This window comes from Plectropomus leopardus, chromosome 24 (genome assembly GCF_026936395.1).
Source record: "Plectropomus leopardus strain MGB_pleo_1.0 chromosome 24, ASM2693639v1, whole genome shotgun sequence".
In the NCBI taxonomy this organism is placed as follows: Eukaryota; Metazoa; Chordata; class Actinopteri; order Perciformes; family Serranidae; genus Plectropomus; species Plectropomus leopardus.
In genome coordinates, this window is record NC_142199.1 from 15,659,361 (window position 1) to 15,676,082 (window position 16,722).

The window sequence follows — 16,722 nt, forward strand, 5'->3', positions numbered from 1 at the left end:
CATTAAAAACTACCACGCACGCTGTTTCTATGCTGTTTTAGGTCTCAAAGCGCTCAAATAACTTCTTCATAATAACTCAACACAACAGCTTTGAGAATTTATGTTCATAAGTGACAGCACTTGCCCCGAGGCATTATATATTCAGTGATATAGGTCACTATTACCTGTTTGTGCCAGGGCTCTCACTGTGATAGAAAAAGTTATAACATTTCACAGTCACATTTTCCAGGCTTATAAAAGTCAAATAATTCATTAAGTTTCAGAAAAGTCATGGAATTTAGTTGAGTGTGATAAAATTGTTACAGTAATCTTCTTGAGATAATCTTCCTAATGTAACATAATGGCATTTATTTTCTGCCGCTATTGATGGAAAAAATTGAGTTTCCAGACACGAACGTCATGTATTGATATTTGATTATAGAAGTTATTAATGTTGCAAATACATATTAAAGTCTCAGTAGCCTGTATAATAACAACAGCAACGCTTTAGAGGAAAACAGATGATGACAAAAGTTTTCATTGATTTGTAGTAGGGATCAACAGATTATCGGCCTGGCCGATTATCACAGTATTGTACGATATTTGGTATTTAGTCAGATATTTTATTATTTTATCCCAGATGAAATTAATTAATCAAAAAATGTGTGTATTACACTCAACCAACACCAAGGAAGGCAGTTGGCAATACATCCAAAGAAAGTGTCAGCATGGGAGGAACTTTTACTTTGTAAAAACTCAGGAAGCTATTTTTTTTCATTCATTTTTTATTAGAAATTTCACTGAACGTCATTTAAAAAAAGTTGCTGGGAACTTCCTGTATATGATGTTGAAAAAGGCATTTAAACAAAGTTTTGTGTTGAAGTTTGTTATATCCAATATTGATTAATTAAAAGTATTCTTGCTTTTATTGTAGATGCAAAAAAAAAAAAAAAAACTAGAAAAGTCACGGAAAAGTTTTGAAATTTTGTCGTAAAATGTGTGGGAACCCTGTCGTATGGAACAAGATGAAGATGATGTAATCTCATTGCTCTGCCTTCTTCTTTTTTAGGGAAAGGGAGATTATTCCGCTTCCGTTTCCCGGCCTTACCTCTCCTGGGCATCAGCAAGCAGTCCCTTCCCCAGGAAGACCCCGATGCCGTAATGGTGGACTCCCCTCGCCACAGTGATGGCTCAGTGGCAACGCGAGACTACCAACTTCCCACCACCCGCGAGAGCTGCAGTCCTTCCTACGCCAATGACACCCGCGCCCTCATCGGCCCCAGCCACTGCTCCACCCCTGTGTCCGGGCCTTTGGACCACTCGTCACCCAAGGGCCCCTGGGATCGGACGTACCAGGACGAGTCCATCGCCCAGACCCAACACCAGAGCAACGAGGACACGCTCATCGCAGCTCCATCGATCCCGGGCCTCACGCCAACCGCCTCCAGAGAGAGCGTGTGCAGCATTCGCAGAGCCTCCTCCGTACACGACATGGAAGGCTTTGGGTCCAACTCCAAGATGGTGTTCAGGGACAGACACGCCAGCGAAGGTAGGAATCTCCTGCTCTACTATGCCCTTAAAAATATCGTGTGTCACTTGTCCTCTTTGAAATCTCTAAAAACAACAAGATATATTTGATGATTTGTGTACTTACTTAATCCCAAATGTAGTTCACAATTCTCAAACCCAGAGAAAACTTTTATTTTATTTAAGGCAACGGTGCGTTACATTTGGTCGTCCGTCAGTTGCTTAATTTCCCTTTTACCAGTAGTGTATTGTACTTAGAGTATTAAAAGTACAAGTACCAAAATACAGAAAATTTTTTAGAAAAATACCTTAAAAATTTTTGAGGAAAAACAAAATATTCCTCAAAATGATTTGATTTTTACATAAAATGGAAAACACCCCCAAACTCAAAATTATACATAAAAAAATCAGGAAAAACATTAAAATTATTTTTAATTTAATTATTTCTATAATTATAATTATATTATAATAATAATTATTTAATGTGATTACAATGAAACCGAAAACAGTAGTAATGTAATGCAGTCTTGATTTATATTCGATCAGCACTAGTTTTACCATTTGATCAGATTCCAAGTTTGAGAGAGAGAAAAAGAGAGAGGGGCAGGTAACTCTCGATCAGCTATGGACTCTTTGAGGCAATGAGTCAATACGAAAATGCAGAAGTACAGCCTGTATTTCGAGGAACAGCCTTAAGAGCCAGTGAAACTCCTCCACATGATGTAAATGAAGTCATTTAGATGAGTTTTGCCGGGAGGGAAATCTAGGCACTGGTTAGATAAAATTGGAAAAGCATCCTTTTAAAAGTGTGATGTGGAAACTCTAGAGCCCAAACACTTAAAACAGACTTTTCCATAGATAAGCTTTTAAAATGCAAGGGACTTCAGCGATAGTAAAAAAAGAAGTTGTTCTTAAAAAGTCAACGTTTGCCCTTGACGTGCGTATTTTGTGTGCACTGCTCCAACACTATTTCCCGAAGTGATGTCAGCTGATAACAAAGACCGCAATATGATTAATGATTGCCAAGTGTTGTAATTTACATTAAGAGACCTGTGACGGGTTTTATTACTTATGACAAACATCCAGTATAATTTGGCTTTATTAATTACCAAACTCCCTGCGGTCCCAAAATAGGAGGCTGGAGATTTGGCGTTCCGCCTCTTAATCAGTATTATACTGAGTCACCATCTACACTGTGTGCTATTGATCTTCCCCTGAGTCTGGATCACTCATTAGCCTTTTGGCCCTCATTTGGATGAGGGTAAAAGTGCCCCAGACTGGCCGTTTCCTCCAGGCCAATCAGTCTCCCCCCATCCCCTTATCTACAATCCTCATTCAAATAGCTCCCAGTGGCTGACACAGTAATCCGTCTACTTCATAGTAATGAATTGTTCATGGGGACAGTAGCGGGGGGTTGATGCCAGTCCCCATTTGTCATCACGGAAGCACCAGAATTTCCTCTCTCACCTCCCCTCACCGCCCTTTTTCTCTCTTCTCCGACGCTCCTCGCAGACAATGGTCGCAATATCAAAGGTAACAAAAATCAGCCTGCTGCATTTTTTGAATTTTAGCATGTCTACTGGACGACAGCGCCTGCTTGCTGCATGAAATTCCCCTCATAACCGAGGTCTGTGTTGACTGCCTGTGTTTGTAAGTTCTTGAAAACACTGGCACAGCACTAAATGACTCGGTCTCAGCGCGCACAACCTGCTGATCCCAAGCCAGTGGCCCAGGGGAAGGCTCGCTTAAAAAAACACACTGACCTCTGCACGCGCTTGCATGAAGCAATACATCTCTCTGCTGCTTTTGTTCATTGAAGAAAATCAACGAAGCTTTACGAGATGAAACCTCCCACTGTCTGTAACCTCTGTTTTCTTTGCCATGCCTCAGTGAATGAATAGAAACCTGACTGTTTACATTAAAATTCAATACTACTCACCCTTGTCCTTTTTCCCATAAGAATTTAAATTGCAATGGACCCATAGCAGTGCTGATGCTGCATGCATTTTACAGCATTATCTCGCTGATTGTGACTCAATGCATTTCTGTTTAGTTGTGTTCAGGATCAAATGAGGAGTTCCCAAAATGTTTCGTACTATTATAAAGGTTGACGCACAGAGCTGCCAAAGTGCTTTATTTTCCTGATAAATGCCAATACAACTAAAAAAGAAAGGAGGAAGGTTTATTACGTTAGTCTGCACTGGTGCTGGACTTTGGTGCCACTTCTGTCGCAGTAAATGGAGCTGGCCCCGCAAGTCCAATTATGTTCAGTCATATCTTTGCTGTTTCATCTGTGACTGACGAAATGCTTCCACCATTATTGAAATGTGGTTCATTTTCCCTGTTATTACTCATTATTTTGCATTATTAGTTGCACATATAATTCTCCAACTCTACCCAACTGCAAACTAGTTTATACCAATTTGCACGTTTTTATGTATATACACATACACATAAACATAGTATGTTTTATTATATAGCATATTTAAATTTGTTTTAAGCATTTAGAATTTAAATGTTTGTTTTTTAAAAGTTTATCATAGTATATTTTTTATGTTGTGCATTCTATAGATATTCTACATATATCATAGTGTCAAAGAATGTGCTCAGTTTTAGTCGTCTATGGATGATTTTTTTCTCTTCTGCTGTGACGTATGTATCACTGTGTTCTCGCCGCTCCAGTGCAGAGTATATCTACTCTGTAACAAAATAATTTCCCAGCTTGGGATCACTTAAGTACATTTTTCTATCGATCTATTCGTCCATCCGTCCGTCTGTGTCTCCAAACAGATCATAGCTGTGTTGTTTTGTACAGTACTTTTTTATAGGAACACTGTATAATTCAGTGTCATCTCATCGTGACGATTTCAGATCACAACCAGCTGAAACTTCTTCTTTAGATGACCTTGAGGGAGTTTCCTGAAATTTGGCACAAACATCCACTTGGATTCAAGATTGAACTCAAATCTGTTGGTTGAAGGTGAAAGGTCAAGGTCACAGTGACCTCATGAAACATGTTTTTGGCTTAACTCAAGATTTATGGGTGTCCACCTTGAAACTGTGCTGACTGTATATATCCTCTGTGTGAAGCATCCATGTTTTCACACACATGGATGTAAACCTTATGTGCATTCTGACTGATGCGTGAAGGCATAAAACCACGTTGCGGTATTCCTTGTTTTATTTTGTGGAAGCATTTTTCGGTCAAAAGGCTCGACAGATATGACAGAATACAGTGTGACTTGGTACCAAAGTCTGGCAAAATCTGACTGCTGTCACTGACGTAATGACCCTTCCTTCTTCTTTAGTTTCCTCGATAAATGCCATAATATGACTGATGTACTTGTATCCATGACAACTGACCCTGCAATCCAACCACCCCTCCACATTCCCACTCTCCCCTTTACCCCCTATTTCTTCTCTCTCCTGGTTTGCTAGTGTCTCGCTCCTGGATGGCTGGGGGTATGGCTTCAGCTTTTCCTTTTGAAGTTATTTTTCATGACTGCAATGATGTATCCTTACTGTGGCATGCATTGACGCTGTGCATGCAATCTCTCATCCTCAGCTGTCTGTTTCTCCGTCCTTGACTCTCAATCACTGTATCGTACTTTGTGAAAAAAAGGGGGCAAAAAAACAGTGCAACCTTCCTCTGCTGGCTCACAGGGCTGAATCAGCAATTTTCACTTTTTATCACTCTCATTGGGTCTCATGTTGGTGTGTGTAGTGCTGTCACATATTGTCGAATGCTTTCACAAGAAGGCAGTTGATGTCTGAGAGTCAGTTTTTATGAAGCTGTGGACTTTCAGAGAACGTTGAGGAGATTTTGTTAATTTTCAACTTGTCATCAGACAGATGGTTTATGGAGATGCATTCGTCTCGACATTATTTGTGTGAACAGATCAATAATCCATGTGATAATGTGAAATCAGTAGAAAACATCCCACAAATACAAGAAAAAATTAAACACAGAAAAATATTTCGTAAATAAAATGGATCTGAAAATACACAAACAAAATCTACGAATAAAAAAGAAAAATATGTGAATACGCTTAAATAATTTACAAATGATTAAAAAGCGTTTGTAAATATATTTCTAAAATGTAGTTTCAAGCAGGTATTTGTAAATCCAGTTTCTATTTGTGAATAAAAAAAAGGCATTTGTGGATTTCAGTTCTTCATTTGTGGATTTGTGCTTTACAGGCAGTTTTGAGACAAACTGTCTGTCAGTCTCAATACAAAGTCACGTGTCAATCAGCTATTTTATGATGACATTATTTTGGATTTTTATTTTTTTCCCATTTTCCGAAAGGTTGTAGAGAGATGTCTGGATGTCAGTGACCAACACTCATAATTATTTGAATGTATTCAGAGATTTTTTTTTAAAAATTTGAATACTTTTTGCCAATTTGTTCTATATTTGCAAAATATCTTTTTTCGTATATTTGTAAGGTGTTTTAGATTTACAGACTTCACATTAAAACACAGATTGTCAATCTGTTCACACAAATAATATAGAGAGAAATATATCTCCGTAGTGGTTTGACTAACTGCGTGGAGTTGCATTCTTTGATTGTGCATTAAATCATTCTTTTCTTTCACCAGCAGTGTTCTTCATTATCTTTTCATGAGAAACTCTGAAAGGCCTGTTCACCCTAGACGAGTCAGTCAGAGGGTGTCGAGTTTATATTTCAGTATCTGTTGTATCCTCCGTGTGTTGTGTTGTGGTTGAACTCACTCCAAAAGCAAGGGCCACCCCATGCTCGCTACCCATGTCACAACAATCACAAATGAATACGAGACTGATGTCCACGATTCAGAACGCCTACATCAACAATAAGCCCAGCGTTAGTAAAAGATGTGACGACTTTTGATGACGACACCTCCCCTCTGTCGCCTTTCTCCTCCAGGGCCGCTCAGCCAGATCAAATCCAGCCTGCTGGGCTCCACCTCCGACTCCAATCTCAACAAGTACAGCACCATCAACAAGATCCCCCTCATCACGCTCAACTTCTCAGAGGCCAACAACGAGAAGAAGTGCCCCTCCCCTCCGTCCTCTGAGAAAACCATCATCGCCCCAAAGGTCAAAGACCACACACACAATGTCACCGACAAGGTCACGCAGGTAAGATGCTAACCAAGTGAAGCGCTCTGAGAATGTTCTACGATCACGTGGTCCTTTTAAAGCCTCTGTATTCGTGCGAAAAGTGGCAAAAGAGTCCAAAGCATATTCAGTTCATATGTCTGGGGTCTTAACTCATTGAGTGCCAGCCCTATTATATAAAGGAAAGTGGCTTGTGCCAGCTTTTCTTGCCATTTTGAGTCATCTTTCAAGACCCACAGAATATTTTGTACAAAAACTCTGAAAACACAGAATAGCTCAAATGAAAGAAGAAACGCTCCTTTTCGTCATGGAAAAAAACGTTTGTTTGCACCTTGTTCCTTTTTTGATTTATCTGAAGTTGAATAGAGGCGAGTTTCATCAAAAAGACCACTTTTTTTAGAAAGCTGAGAAAAATGCATTTTTGTGAAAGGGAGTCTGTCAAGAAAACAGTGATTTGAATGTTATAATTTTGCTTTCAATGACATAAAAGTTATCTGAAAATTGTATTACAAATATGTGTTAATGTGTAAATATGCAAAGTACAGCACAATGCAGCAAATCATGGCCCCAGTTCAGAGAGAGAAAACCCACAAAACAGAACTGAAGTCCTTTTCCATTATTCTTACCTGCAGTATTCTTTTTGTGTGTGTGCTAATGTTCAGGTAGTTTTCTTGTACTTTTTACTAATTTCTCTTTAATTTCAATGTCATTTCTTCCTAAGTTGCTTATTGCCTTTTTTCCGTGTTATTGAAAGAAATCAAGCCAATACAACTGTTCACACTTTTGTGAACACACAGCCTTGTATACCCTTAGGGCCAACTTTAATATTACACATTCGTATCGCTCTGCGAACAAAATGCGCCTTTCAAAATCAAGCTTAAAAAATATTAGGCATTAATATTTTTTCAACTTTCATTGAGTTATTTTTTTTAACCAACACCAGTCGTAATTATAAATGCCAAATATTCATTAATTTTCAGAATTTAAAACCTTCAAATGCCAGGTTTTTGTCATGATGCCACTATGTTTTTAGATGAAAAAAACAGTATGAAAGTAATAATTTCATTTACACAGTGTATTTTAGACTTATTGTAAGAGCTGAGCTGTAAATTACAAGAGCAAACAAACATACACATTAAAAAATGTATGCCAGATGCATGAACACAGCCAAAATTATCCAAAAATTAAGAATGAAAAGCGTGTAAAATGCACCAAACAGTCCCTAAGGGTTTAAGTAACACCAGCTATTGTCCGACTAATGACAATTTGGCCTGACAGGAGCATAATTACCAAACAATCGACTAACCAACTAATGTTTACAGCCGCATTGATCAAAGCTGATTAGATCAGACAGCTTTAACATTTGTGCGCTGCTTTTATCCCCATTTTAAGTGCTAATTTCATTCCCATGTTCAGTATTTCAAGCATGCACATTGAAACCTTAAGGGCTTTTTTAATTTTAATGTGCATGGTTTTTCCCTCTAAAAGCGATCTTTTGCATGTCAGAGGTTGTTATTATCAGTGTAGTATAAAATCCATTACCCAGCCATCTGTTTGTAAGATCTTGTTTGGAAAACAATTAAGAGCAGTCGTGGGCATGTATAGTTAGCATTTATTAATAATTCATACACTGATCCTTTGTTGATTGTCTCTGTGGTTGTGCAAACTGGAGCAGAGAGACATTGGAATTCAATAGTAATGTCCATCATAAAATCACTAACTATCATCACAAATCAGCCTCGCACAGATTGAGCAGCTGATGAAGTCAGCAGATTGCATCCACGCCCTCCCTCCACCCGCGCCACGTGATGAGTAATTGAACCTCAAGGGGTTTGATACGTAAAACGGCAGAGGTGTCTATCACCTGTAGCAGATAATCAGGGATTCTCTTACCGCTGCCAGACAGTGTCCAGAGCTCGGGCTATATTTCTAGAGTTACGGACAAGGTTAGAGGTCATTCTCACCTTCCCTGCTGGAGCTGAAAAGTGGCGCGGGTTAGACGAGGACCGTACCTTAATGTATTCCCTGGAGTACGCCGAGGCTGCCCCAAACCACTGATTAGGTCTCAGTTTTGCATTTTGCCATTAATGGTGTAACGGATAGAGGGCACAAAATTTGACCCCTGTTCGCACTCAAAGGCAACTTCAGCAGAGCCAGAGGCAGAGCAGACCGCACTGACCTCGCCATCCGCTGCTGAAGTCAAAGTTATTACCCAGCAGAGAGAGCACACTTGTTAATGTGGTTTTAATGCAATTTTGTAACATGTAGCACACTGGGGCCCAAAAATCAGTGTGTATATAGTCTACACTAGCACTGGTGTCCCATAGACTTTAAAATTTGTCAGGCTCTGCTGGACGTTCAGTATGACAGCGACATTCACATCAGATAATACACAAGCTAACGGCGCTAACAACAGGTCCTAAATGTGAAACAACATTTTTTGCTATTACTAAATATCAAAAGCCAGAGATTGTATTGTGTTATGTTGCTGTAAGCTATAATTTACCACTTTAAAGCAGAAGCTCTCTCCTCCTCTGTGCTGCTTCCTGCGTGTCCGCAGCTCCAAAGAACAGCAAGAAAGTCAAGAGCACTCACTGCGCAGCAAAATTTGGGGACCAAAACATCCCAAGAAGTACACTGCACAGACAAAAAAGGCTGCTTGACTGGAGGCAGTCTAAGTTGACTTATGATTCAAATCTCAGACTTTAAAGGGGGAGCTCTGATTAGTATCTGAGCTTTGATTTTTTGACAACCCTAATTTGGAGCTATGCAGTTTTGTTTGTGTTATACAATTTAAATGGTCACTGAAATGTTATTCTCCTTGAAAAGTCATTGAGTAGTTTTGAAATTCTGTTCAGGATAATGTGTTGGGACCCTGACTGTCTGTCTAAGCCCCCTTCCCTCCCCTCCCCTCCTTCTACGACCGAGCATATGGTGTGTCATTTCTGTGCTTTGCTTACTGCATGCTGCTGAGCATTAAAATCATCATAGTAACAAACAGAAACATAAGTCATGGGGGGATTGCGGCGTATCCCCATCTTCCACAGTTTAGATCTGCAAACAGTTCTCTAGACACCTGACTGTGAGGAACACAAAGCGGCAGCAGATGTCTCGAAACCGACTCCGGCCTCCTCTGGGTTAATTTGAAGCAGCGATCAAGGCGTCTGAACAGACCCGCTTCTCTCCTGGCCTTGGTGCCTTCCAGGCAGATGGAGGTTTAGCTGGTCAGCCCGGAGAGAACGCAGACTTCCAGCTCCCATGCTGTTTCTTACACTTTGAGCGTCTCGCTGCATGCAGCTCATGCACACACATCTCTTAGATGCCCACGACTGTCCGTTAATGTCTCGTTTTAAATGTCCCGGGGTTATCTGAAGCCTGATATGGAATCAAAACCAGAGCTACATGCATCATTTTTCATGACAGAAGCCACGTGATTAACCGCAGAAACATGAAACAACACTCGGCTCTTATAAATAATAGCCCAGCCCTGACAGCGTCAAAGAAGCGGAGAAGGGGAGAAAGCTAATGCTCATTTGCATATTGTTTGAAGCCAAGCCAAACACACATCGAGCCCTCCATTATCCCACAAGAGAGTTCATTTGCGCCAAGTGCACATAGCATACAGTAGGTAGGTTAAATAATTGAGATGGGATATTTTATTTAGAAACAGATTGGCTACAACACGTTAATCCAGAGCTGTCATCCTGCCAACAAAGCAACTCCTCCCAGGCTTCCCAGCAGGCCGAGGGGTAATGTATCCATGGCGGGGAGCGCTGTTGGTGCAATGCAGAGTTACCGTCTTGTTTGTATCATCACGGCGTGACAGCAGAGCAATGTTTGTGCGAGGACGTAAACATTTGGCTTCATTCGGCAACATTTTCTTCAAGTTCTCTCATTTGCTTTATTTTCTGTTGAGATATAAATTAAGATAAATCAACTCGACATGCAACAAACATTCTGAAACATCCAAATCTGCACTGACCCAGAAGTGCTGACAAATGAGTTCTAAGTAACGTTTTCGCACAGGTAACACCCCCTAAATGTTATTTAACCCTTGGAAACCTGAGCGAATTGCCTTGATTTTCACATGTAAACTGTCCCCCAAAATAGAAATAAAAATTTACAGAAAATTACCTGAAAATTTGTTTTCAAAAAGTTAATAAACCAAACAAACAAGACGAAAATGACCCTTACATAGTACTAAAAAATATTTTTTTCTATAATGAGACAGATAATGGAAAGACAAGCCCCTTATATGTGGGAGCGGCCGTGTAGGAGGGATTTCTGGGAGGGGATAGTCCACGATTTCACAGAGGTTTTGTGTAGTAAATGTACTTCGTTAATGTTCAACACTGGCATTGGGCAACAATTTGTGGATGTCAAAAAAAAGAAGTTTTTCTCTTATCTTGGTAAGAGCGCTCTTGGATTGTGTAAAAAATTTCTAACCTAGGAGAAAAGAAAAATAACAAAACTTAGGATCCCAGTAAACAAAGGGTGCTCACAAAACACAAACGAGTCATGGGTACAAAACTGAGAAAATCTCTTTGTATGTCACTGCCAGCATGACGCCTAATAATTGGTACAGGTTTTTTTTTTTCTTCAGTTCTTAAAACAGTCATTGGAACGTGAAAGCTTTTCTTTTTGTTCGCACCTCTTTCTCTGCTGCGTCTAACAGAAATCAATTTAAGACCACGGCAATCGAAGCACAGTTATTCGAAAGTCAACAGCAATTACGCCTCGTGTCGTGACCGTAATGAAACAAGCGTCAGGAACACCCGCTTTTTAATGAAGTGGCAGCCCGATGAATAATAGAACACATTCTCTTTGTCCGTCCTTTGGATTCTCATCGATTTCAAAGGTTACCCCGTATCAGAGGGTAAAGCGTTTGACCCTCCTCATTGCAGAAAGGGCAGGAGTTTCTAATAACCAATTCAATTATTAACACTTCAGCGTTTTTTTGTCCCATACATCATCCCTCTGTCCCTCAGTCGTCTCCTCTCAATCACAGGGGTTGTCAAGGTGACCAGGTTAGAGATAAGGGCACATGCGATGGGTACAGGATCTTTTCTTTGTCCCGTTCTCTCGCTGATACACAGTAATTGTCTCTCTGCCCTTCCAGCTCATGTACTCGATCTGCTTCTCTCTCGCCGCCGGTCCTTCTTAGAGCTACAATAATCAGTAGTGAGCGAGCCATGCCCTGAAAATTCCTGGCTATTGAAGTGTCAGACACTTAGATGAATAGATGTATCCTCTGCCCGCGCCTATAATTACTTCCAAGTCATTGAGACTCTTATCCGAAATGGTCCATGACGCCGCTGTAATATTGATGTTAAAAGCCATTCAGGTATATATGGTAACTGCAATAACGGAGATAATGATAGCGACATCCCGGCTCGCTGAAATGGATTATAACTCCGTCCTCCATGCAAAACACTCTTCAGAGTTTACGCATGCAGTTGTTCTTTGGATTTTTTTTCTTTTTTTTGTACCTCAAAGAGTTTTATTTTCTGTTTGAAGTTCGGAACAACTTGCCCAGATATTTCTGTCACACAAGCAAACACAATATTTTTTTATTAACCTTTTTTTTATGCATACTTCAAATTTCAAATTATTAGACTCAAAGCTTTTTTCTTCATCCTTCACTTAACACTTGCATGATTTATTTGTGTGAGCGGGGAATTCATGCCTCCAGTAATCAGCTCATGCAGGGTGTTTCTTTGAGTTGCTAGATGAAGTGCGTTAGGATTGTACAGTGTGTACAGTCGCAGCGCTGAAGTTCAACTCCTACAGTCAGATTACTCACATATCAACAAACATGACCTTTACATGACCTTATCTTCAGTGGTATGTCATAATTCAACGCCACATCCCAGCACGCGCATCAGTGTAAAGGCACAGAAATAAAAAAAAAAGCTCCTTGGTTTATATCGAACTGTACTTACATTTTACTGAATGTAACATGTTGTGCTAAACCTCAAGGCATGTTTATGATTCTTCTGCTGCATGGGAATTTATGCAGAAATACTATACAGTGGAGAAATTGAGTGTGTTCATTTTATTTACAAGAATATCATTTCATATTACAGCTGGGGTAAAATTATCAAGAAATGAGTAAAGGAGAAAAATACCTGAAAATAGGCACACAAAACAAAAAAAAGGTTAAAAAAGTGCTATAAATAGTGATATATGTATATATATATAATATATATATATATAAAATTTAAAATTTAAAAATAGCAGAGGGCTTTTGTCGGAAATGACCCAGATTGAACAACGCATATAAGGTAATCGTGAAAAAATCCACAACTCTAACTAAACACAACAAAACACACCTCGATATAAAAGCACATCACCATGAGAGAGAGGAAAGGGACTTAAGAGGACTGACACATTTTACATTTCTGTCTCTAACGTCCACCACACAGAAACAAACCACACACTTTTTTTCCTCTGTTTTCCCTGAAATAAGACTTGTAAAAAAAAGACTTCTTTTGATGGACATAAACGCCTCGTGGACCATGCTGCTGTGGAGAATGGCGAGGTATTGGTGTATTTCAATGCACTAGATCCCATGCACGGAAAGAGGTCTGCTGGAAAAATATGTCTCGATATTTTATTTTAGTTGATAAATTGTGTTTTGTGTGTCCTCCTCCTCAGGTCCTCTCTCTAGGTGCAGACGTGCTGCCTGAGTATAAACTCCAAACTCCACGTATGGACAAGTGGACCATCCTTCACTACAGTCCCTTCAAAGCAGTGTGGGACTGGCTTATCCTGCTGCTGGTCATCTACACCGCCATCTTCACGCCCTACTCTGCTGCCTTCCTCCTCAACGACATCGAGGAGCAGAGGAGGCGGGAGTGCGGCTACTCCTGCTCCCCCTTAAACGTAGTGGATCTGATAGTGGACATTATGTTCATCGTGGACATCCTCATAAACTTCAGGACCACGTACGTCAACATCAACGAGGAAGTGGTCAGCCACCCGGCCAAGATCGCCATCCACTACTTTAAAGGCTGGTTCCTCATAGACATGGTGGCGGCCATCCCCTTCGACCTGCTCATCTTTGGCTCCGGATCAGATGAGGTAAGAGTGGAGGATTTATTACTCAGTCCTGCTGCACTCACAGTCCGGAAATCACGCAGAGAGTTTTTCAGAGAGAGAGCTTATTATTGTTTGACATGTTAAAGATTCTACAGTGATTTTTTTGTGTGTTATTTACAATTTTATTCGATATCCCCACAAAGGAATTAAGAAGAAGGAATATTTTTATGCCTCCGCCTTCATAGCCGAGGCTGGAGGCATTATGTTTTCGTGTTGTCCATCCTTCTGGCCTATTATTGTGAACTCGATATCTCAAGAAAAACTTGGCACTTCACTTAGACTCATAGATGATTTAATAAGATTTTGGTGGTCATAGGTCATAGGTGAAAGTCAGAGTGACCTTTTCTGTCTCATTCTTGTGATTAATATCTCAGGAACACCTTCAGAGAATTTCTTCAAATTTGACACGGATGTTTGAGTGGACCCAAGGATAAACTGATTCGATTTTGGTGGTCAAAGGTCAAGGTCACCATTACCTTGGATTTGTCTCATTTTTGTGAACGCGATAACTTAAGAACACCTTGAGAGAATTTCTTTATATTTGGCACAAACCTTCGTGTGGACTCAAACATGATCTGATTAGATTTTGTTGGCCAGAGGTCAAAGGTGAAAGTCAGTGCGACCTTGTCAGTCTCAATCTTGTGAACGTGATAACTCATTAACACATTAACTCATTAACAGTTCATCCTTAAGTCTACTCAAACGCAAACGTTTGAGTAGACTTAAGGATGAACTGTTTCGATTTTGGTGGTCAAAGGTCAAGGTCACGGTGACCTCATAAAAAATGTTTTTGGCCATAACATAAGAACCTTAAAACTGTGGTGTGGATGTAAACTGTACGTGAGACTTGACTGGTGTCTGGAGGCATAAAACCACACAGCAGTGTATCTATTTTTTTCATGTTTTATTTTCATGTGTTTAATTCAGTGAGATTTGGAAAAATAATTGCTGACAGTCAGGGAAGGAGATAGTTGGCTGATTAAATCTGCAGTGCGGAACTTTTGTTTCCCTCCTCTCTGGCAGGGAGAGTAATTAAACAAACACTGTCGACGTGTGCTTATGATATATGCCGCCAAGTAAGCTTGCTGCATCTCCTCGGGTGGTGCAAGTCTCTTTTTTTTACTTCAGTTCTTCCTCTGAACATTAAGTTTCTTTACTATGTGGAGCATCCACTCCAGAAACTTTTCTTGGACACTTCTTAGGCTCATACTTTGCCATAGCTTCCGCCATACTTTTAGCTGCTGTTCTGTCGCTGTGGTCTCTCCCCCTTTCCTGCCCCCTTTAGCTCTAGCTGGTTGATGCAAATTATATAAAAAACCATTATATTATAGTCACATTATATTAAAGTCGCAACCTGAAGATTAATTTGAGATGCAGCTTGACATATGGTGCCAATGGGTGCTTTAGTTTCATATGATACCAGTTCGACTGTCGTATCACATTTGGCAGTTCACTATCAATATTCAGCAATTGTTTGACAATCTTTGGTAAACACCAGTAAATAGTCGGCAATGGGATGTTTCATTAGCCTGCAAAACACTCACACTGGAGTTTCAGCCATTAGCACAAGTTTTGAGCTGTACCAGTAAAAAAAACAGTTAATAATAAGTTGATTTTAGACTCTGGTAGCATGTTTGCTCCGTTTTACAAATTTACAATTTTTTCTTGCAACAGCTGGTTGTGGAGAACACAATTTCATCCTTGAAATTAAAAATGAGTGGAAAAAGTACTTGGAAGTCCTTTATTTTAACTTGCTCCTGATGAACCCTGAAAAGACATGCAGAAGGCTTCTGTTGTCGTTCTGCAGAAGTCTGGTGTTGGTTACAGGAAATGTAACTTGCGGGTCATCCGTGCATGATTGTGCTTTGACAGTGTGCAACATCCAGCTAGTTAGAGACTGAGTGCAGCTGCCTTCAGATGACTGTTAAAAGAGAATAATTGCATTTGATTGATTTTAAGGAGGTTTATAACGATGCTGTCAGCAAAGAAAGAAAGCAAATGATCATGGAACATAATAGCGCTGAGCTGTCGACCTGCTCACTTTATTAAATTCATTTGGAGTTTTTATTGTTGACATGTAGTATAGAACTAAGTGACGCAGAAACAGATTTTTTATGTCTAATGATTCGGGAAAGTTTACTTTCCCTACTTACTTACTTACCTTGCTAACTTTTTGACAAGCCCAAAATTTGAGAGCGCAAACTTTTTCACCTTGCAGAGCGGCTTCCCCCCTTCATTACTCCTGTGTCATGACGTGAAGCCGCAGCTCCAGCAGTCATGTTTCTGAGCTGTTTAGACGACTAAAGCAATCTGACGCCCGGCTGTCACATCTGCTTCCCTGCGCTCTCTCTTCATCAGAGCCAGACTGGACGGCCCCGGGCAATCCAAATCAGTTAAAAAGGTCTCAGCCTCCCTAACCGCTCTGCCAGTGAGAGCTGCTTTTGCTCGTGATGTGTGTCTGAGGGAGGTGGCACTGCCAGTTATCTAACGCTCGCAGAGAGCAGTTCAGAGAGTGCAATAACAATCATTATGAGCCTACACTGCAATGCTTACCTTAAATTTAGATCCCACTGTACTCTTGAATATTAATAAGTTAGGTGAGCTGCAGTTCTGACATCTCTTATGGAAGAGCTAAAGCAGTGTTGGATAATGTATTCAGATCCTTTACTTAAGTAAAAGTACTAATACCACACAGTAAAAATACTCAGTTTCAAGTAAAACCCCTTCACTAAAAATGCTACTTAAATAAAACCCAACACAAAACAATTCAAAACCTTACAATTATTAGAAAAAAGGGAGAAAAAACAACTTTTACGCCCCAAAACTCAAAATTATTAAATGTAAAACCCACAAGAAAGCATCCTAAAAACCTTAAAATTATAAAAAAGGAAACACCCCAAAAAACTCTAAATTATCACCATAAAAAAAATCAAAAACCAAAAAATGATTTAAATAATTAATAAATAACTCCCCAAATTTTAAATGATTAAAAATAGGGAAAAAAAACTTTAAAT

The 16,722-nt window shown here is 39.8% G+C and overlaps 1 protein-coding gene across 4 annotated transcripts in view; it reads left to right on the top strand.

Annotated features, from left to right (window-relative positions):
- kcnh7a (potassium channel, voltage gated eag related subfamily H, member 7a) overlaps window positions 1-16,722 on the top strand; it is a 98,708-nt gene that overhangs the window by 44,081 nt on the left and 37,905 nt on the right. For 2 of the 4 annotated variants that reach the window (XM_088074434.1, XM_042512823.2), the window contains exons 4-8: window positions 1,049-1,528; window positions 3,019-3,039; window positions 4,945-4,968; window positions 6,414-6,628; window positions 13,265-13,690. In XM_088074434.1, coding sequence (XP_087930560.1) covers window positions 1,049-1,528; window positions 3,019-3,039; window positions 4,945-4,968; window positions 6,414-6,628; window positions 13,265-13,690 — 1,166 coding nt within the window. The remainder of the gene's footprint in view (window positions 1-1,048; window positions 1,529-3,018; window positions 3,040-4,944; window positions 4,969-6,413; window positions 6,629-13,264; window positions 13,691-16,722) is intronic. The other 2 variants (XM_088074435.1, XM_088074436.1) reach the window with 2 other exon arrangements.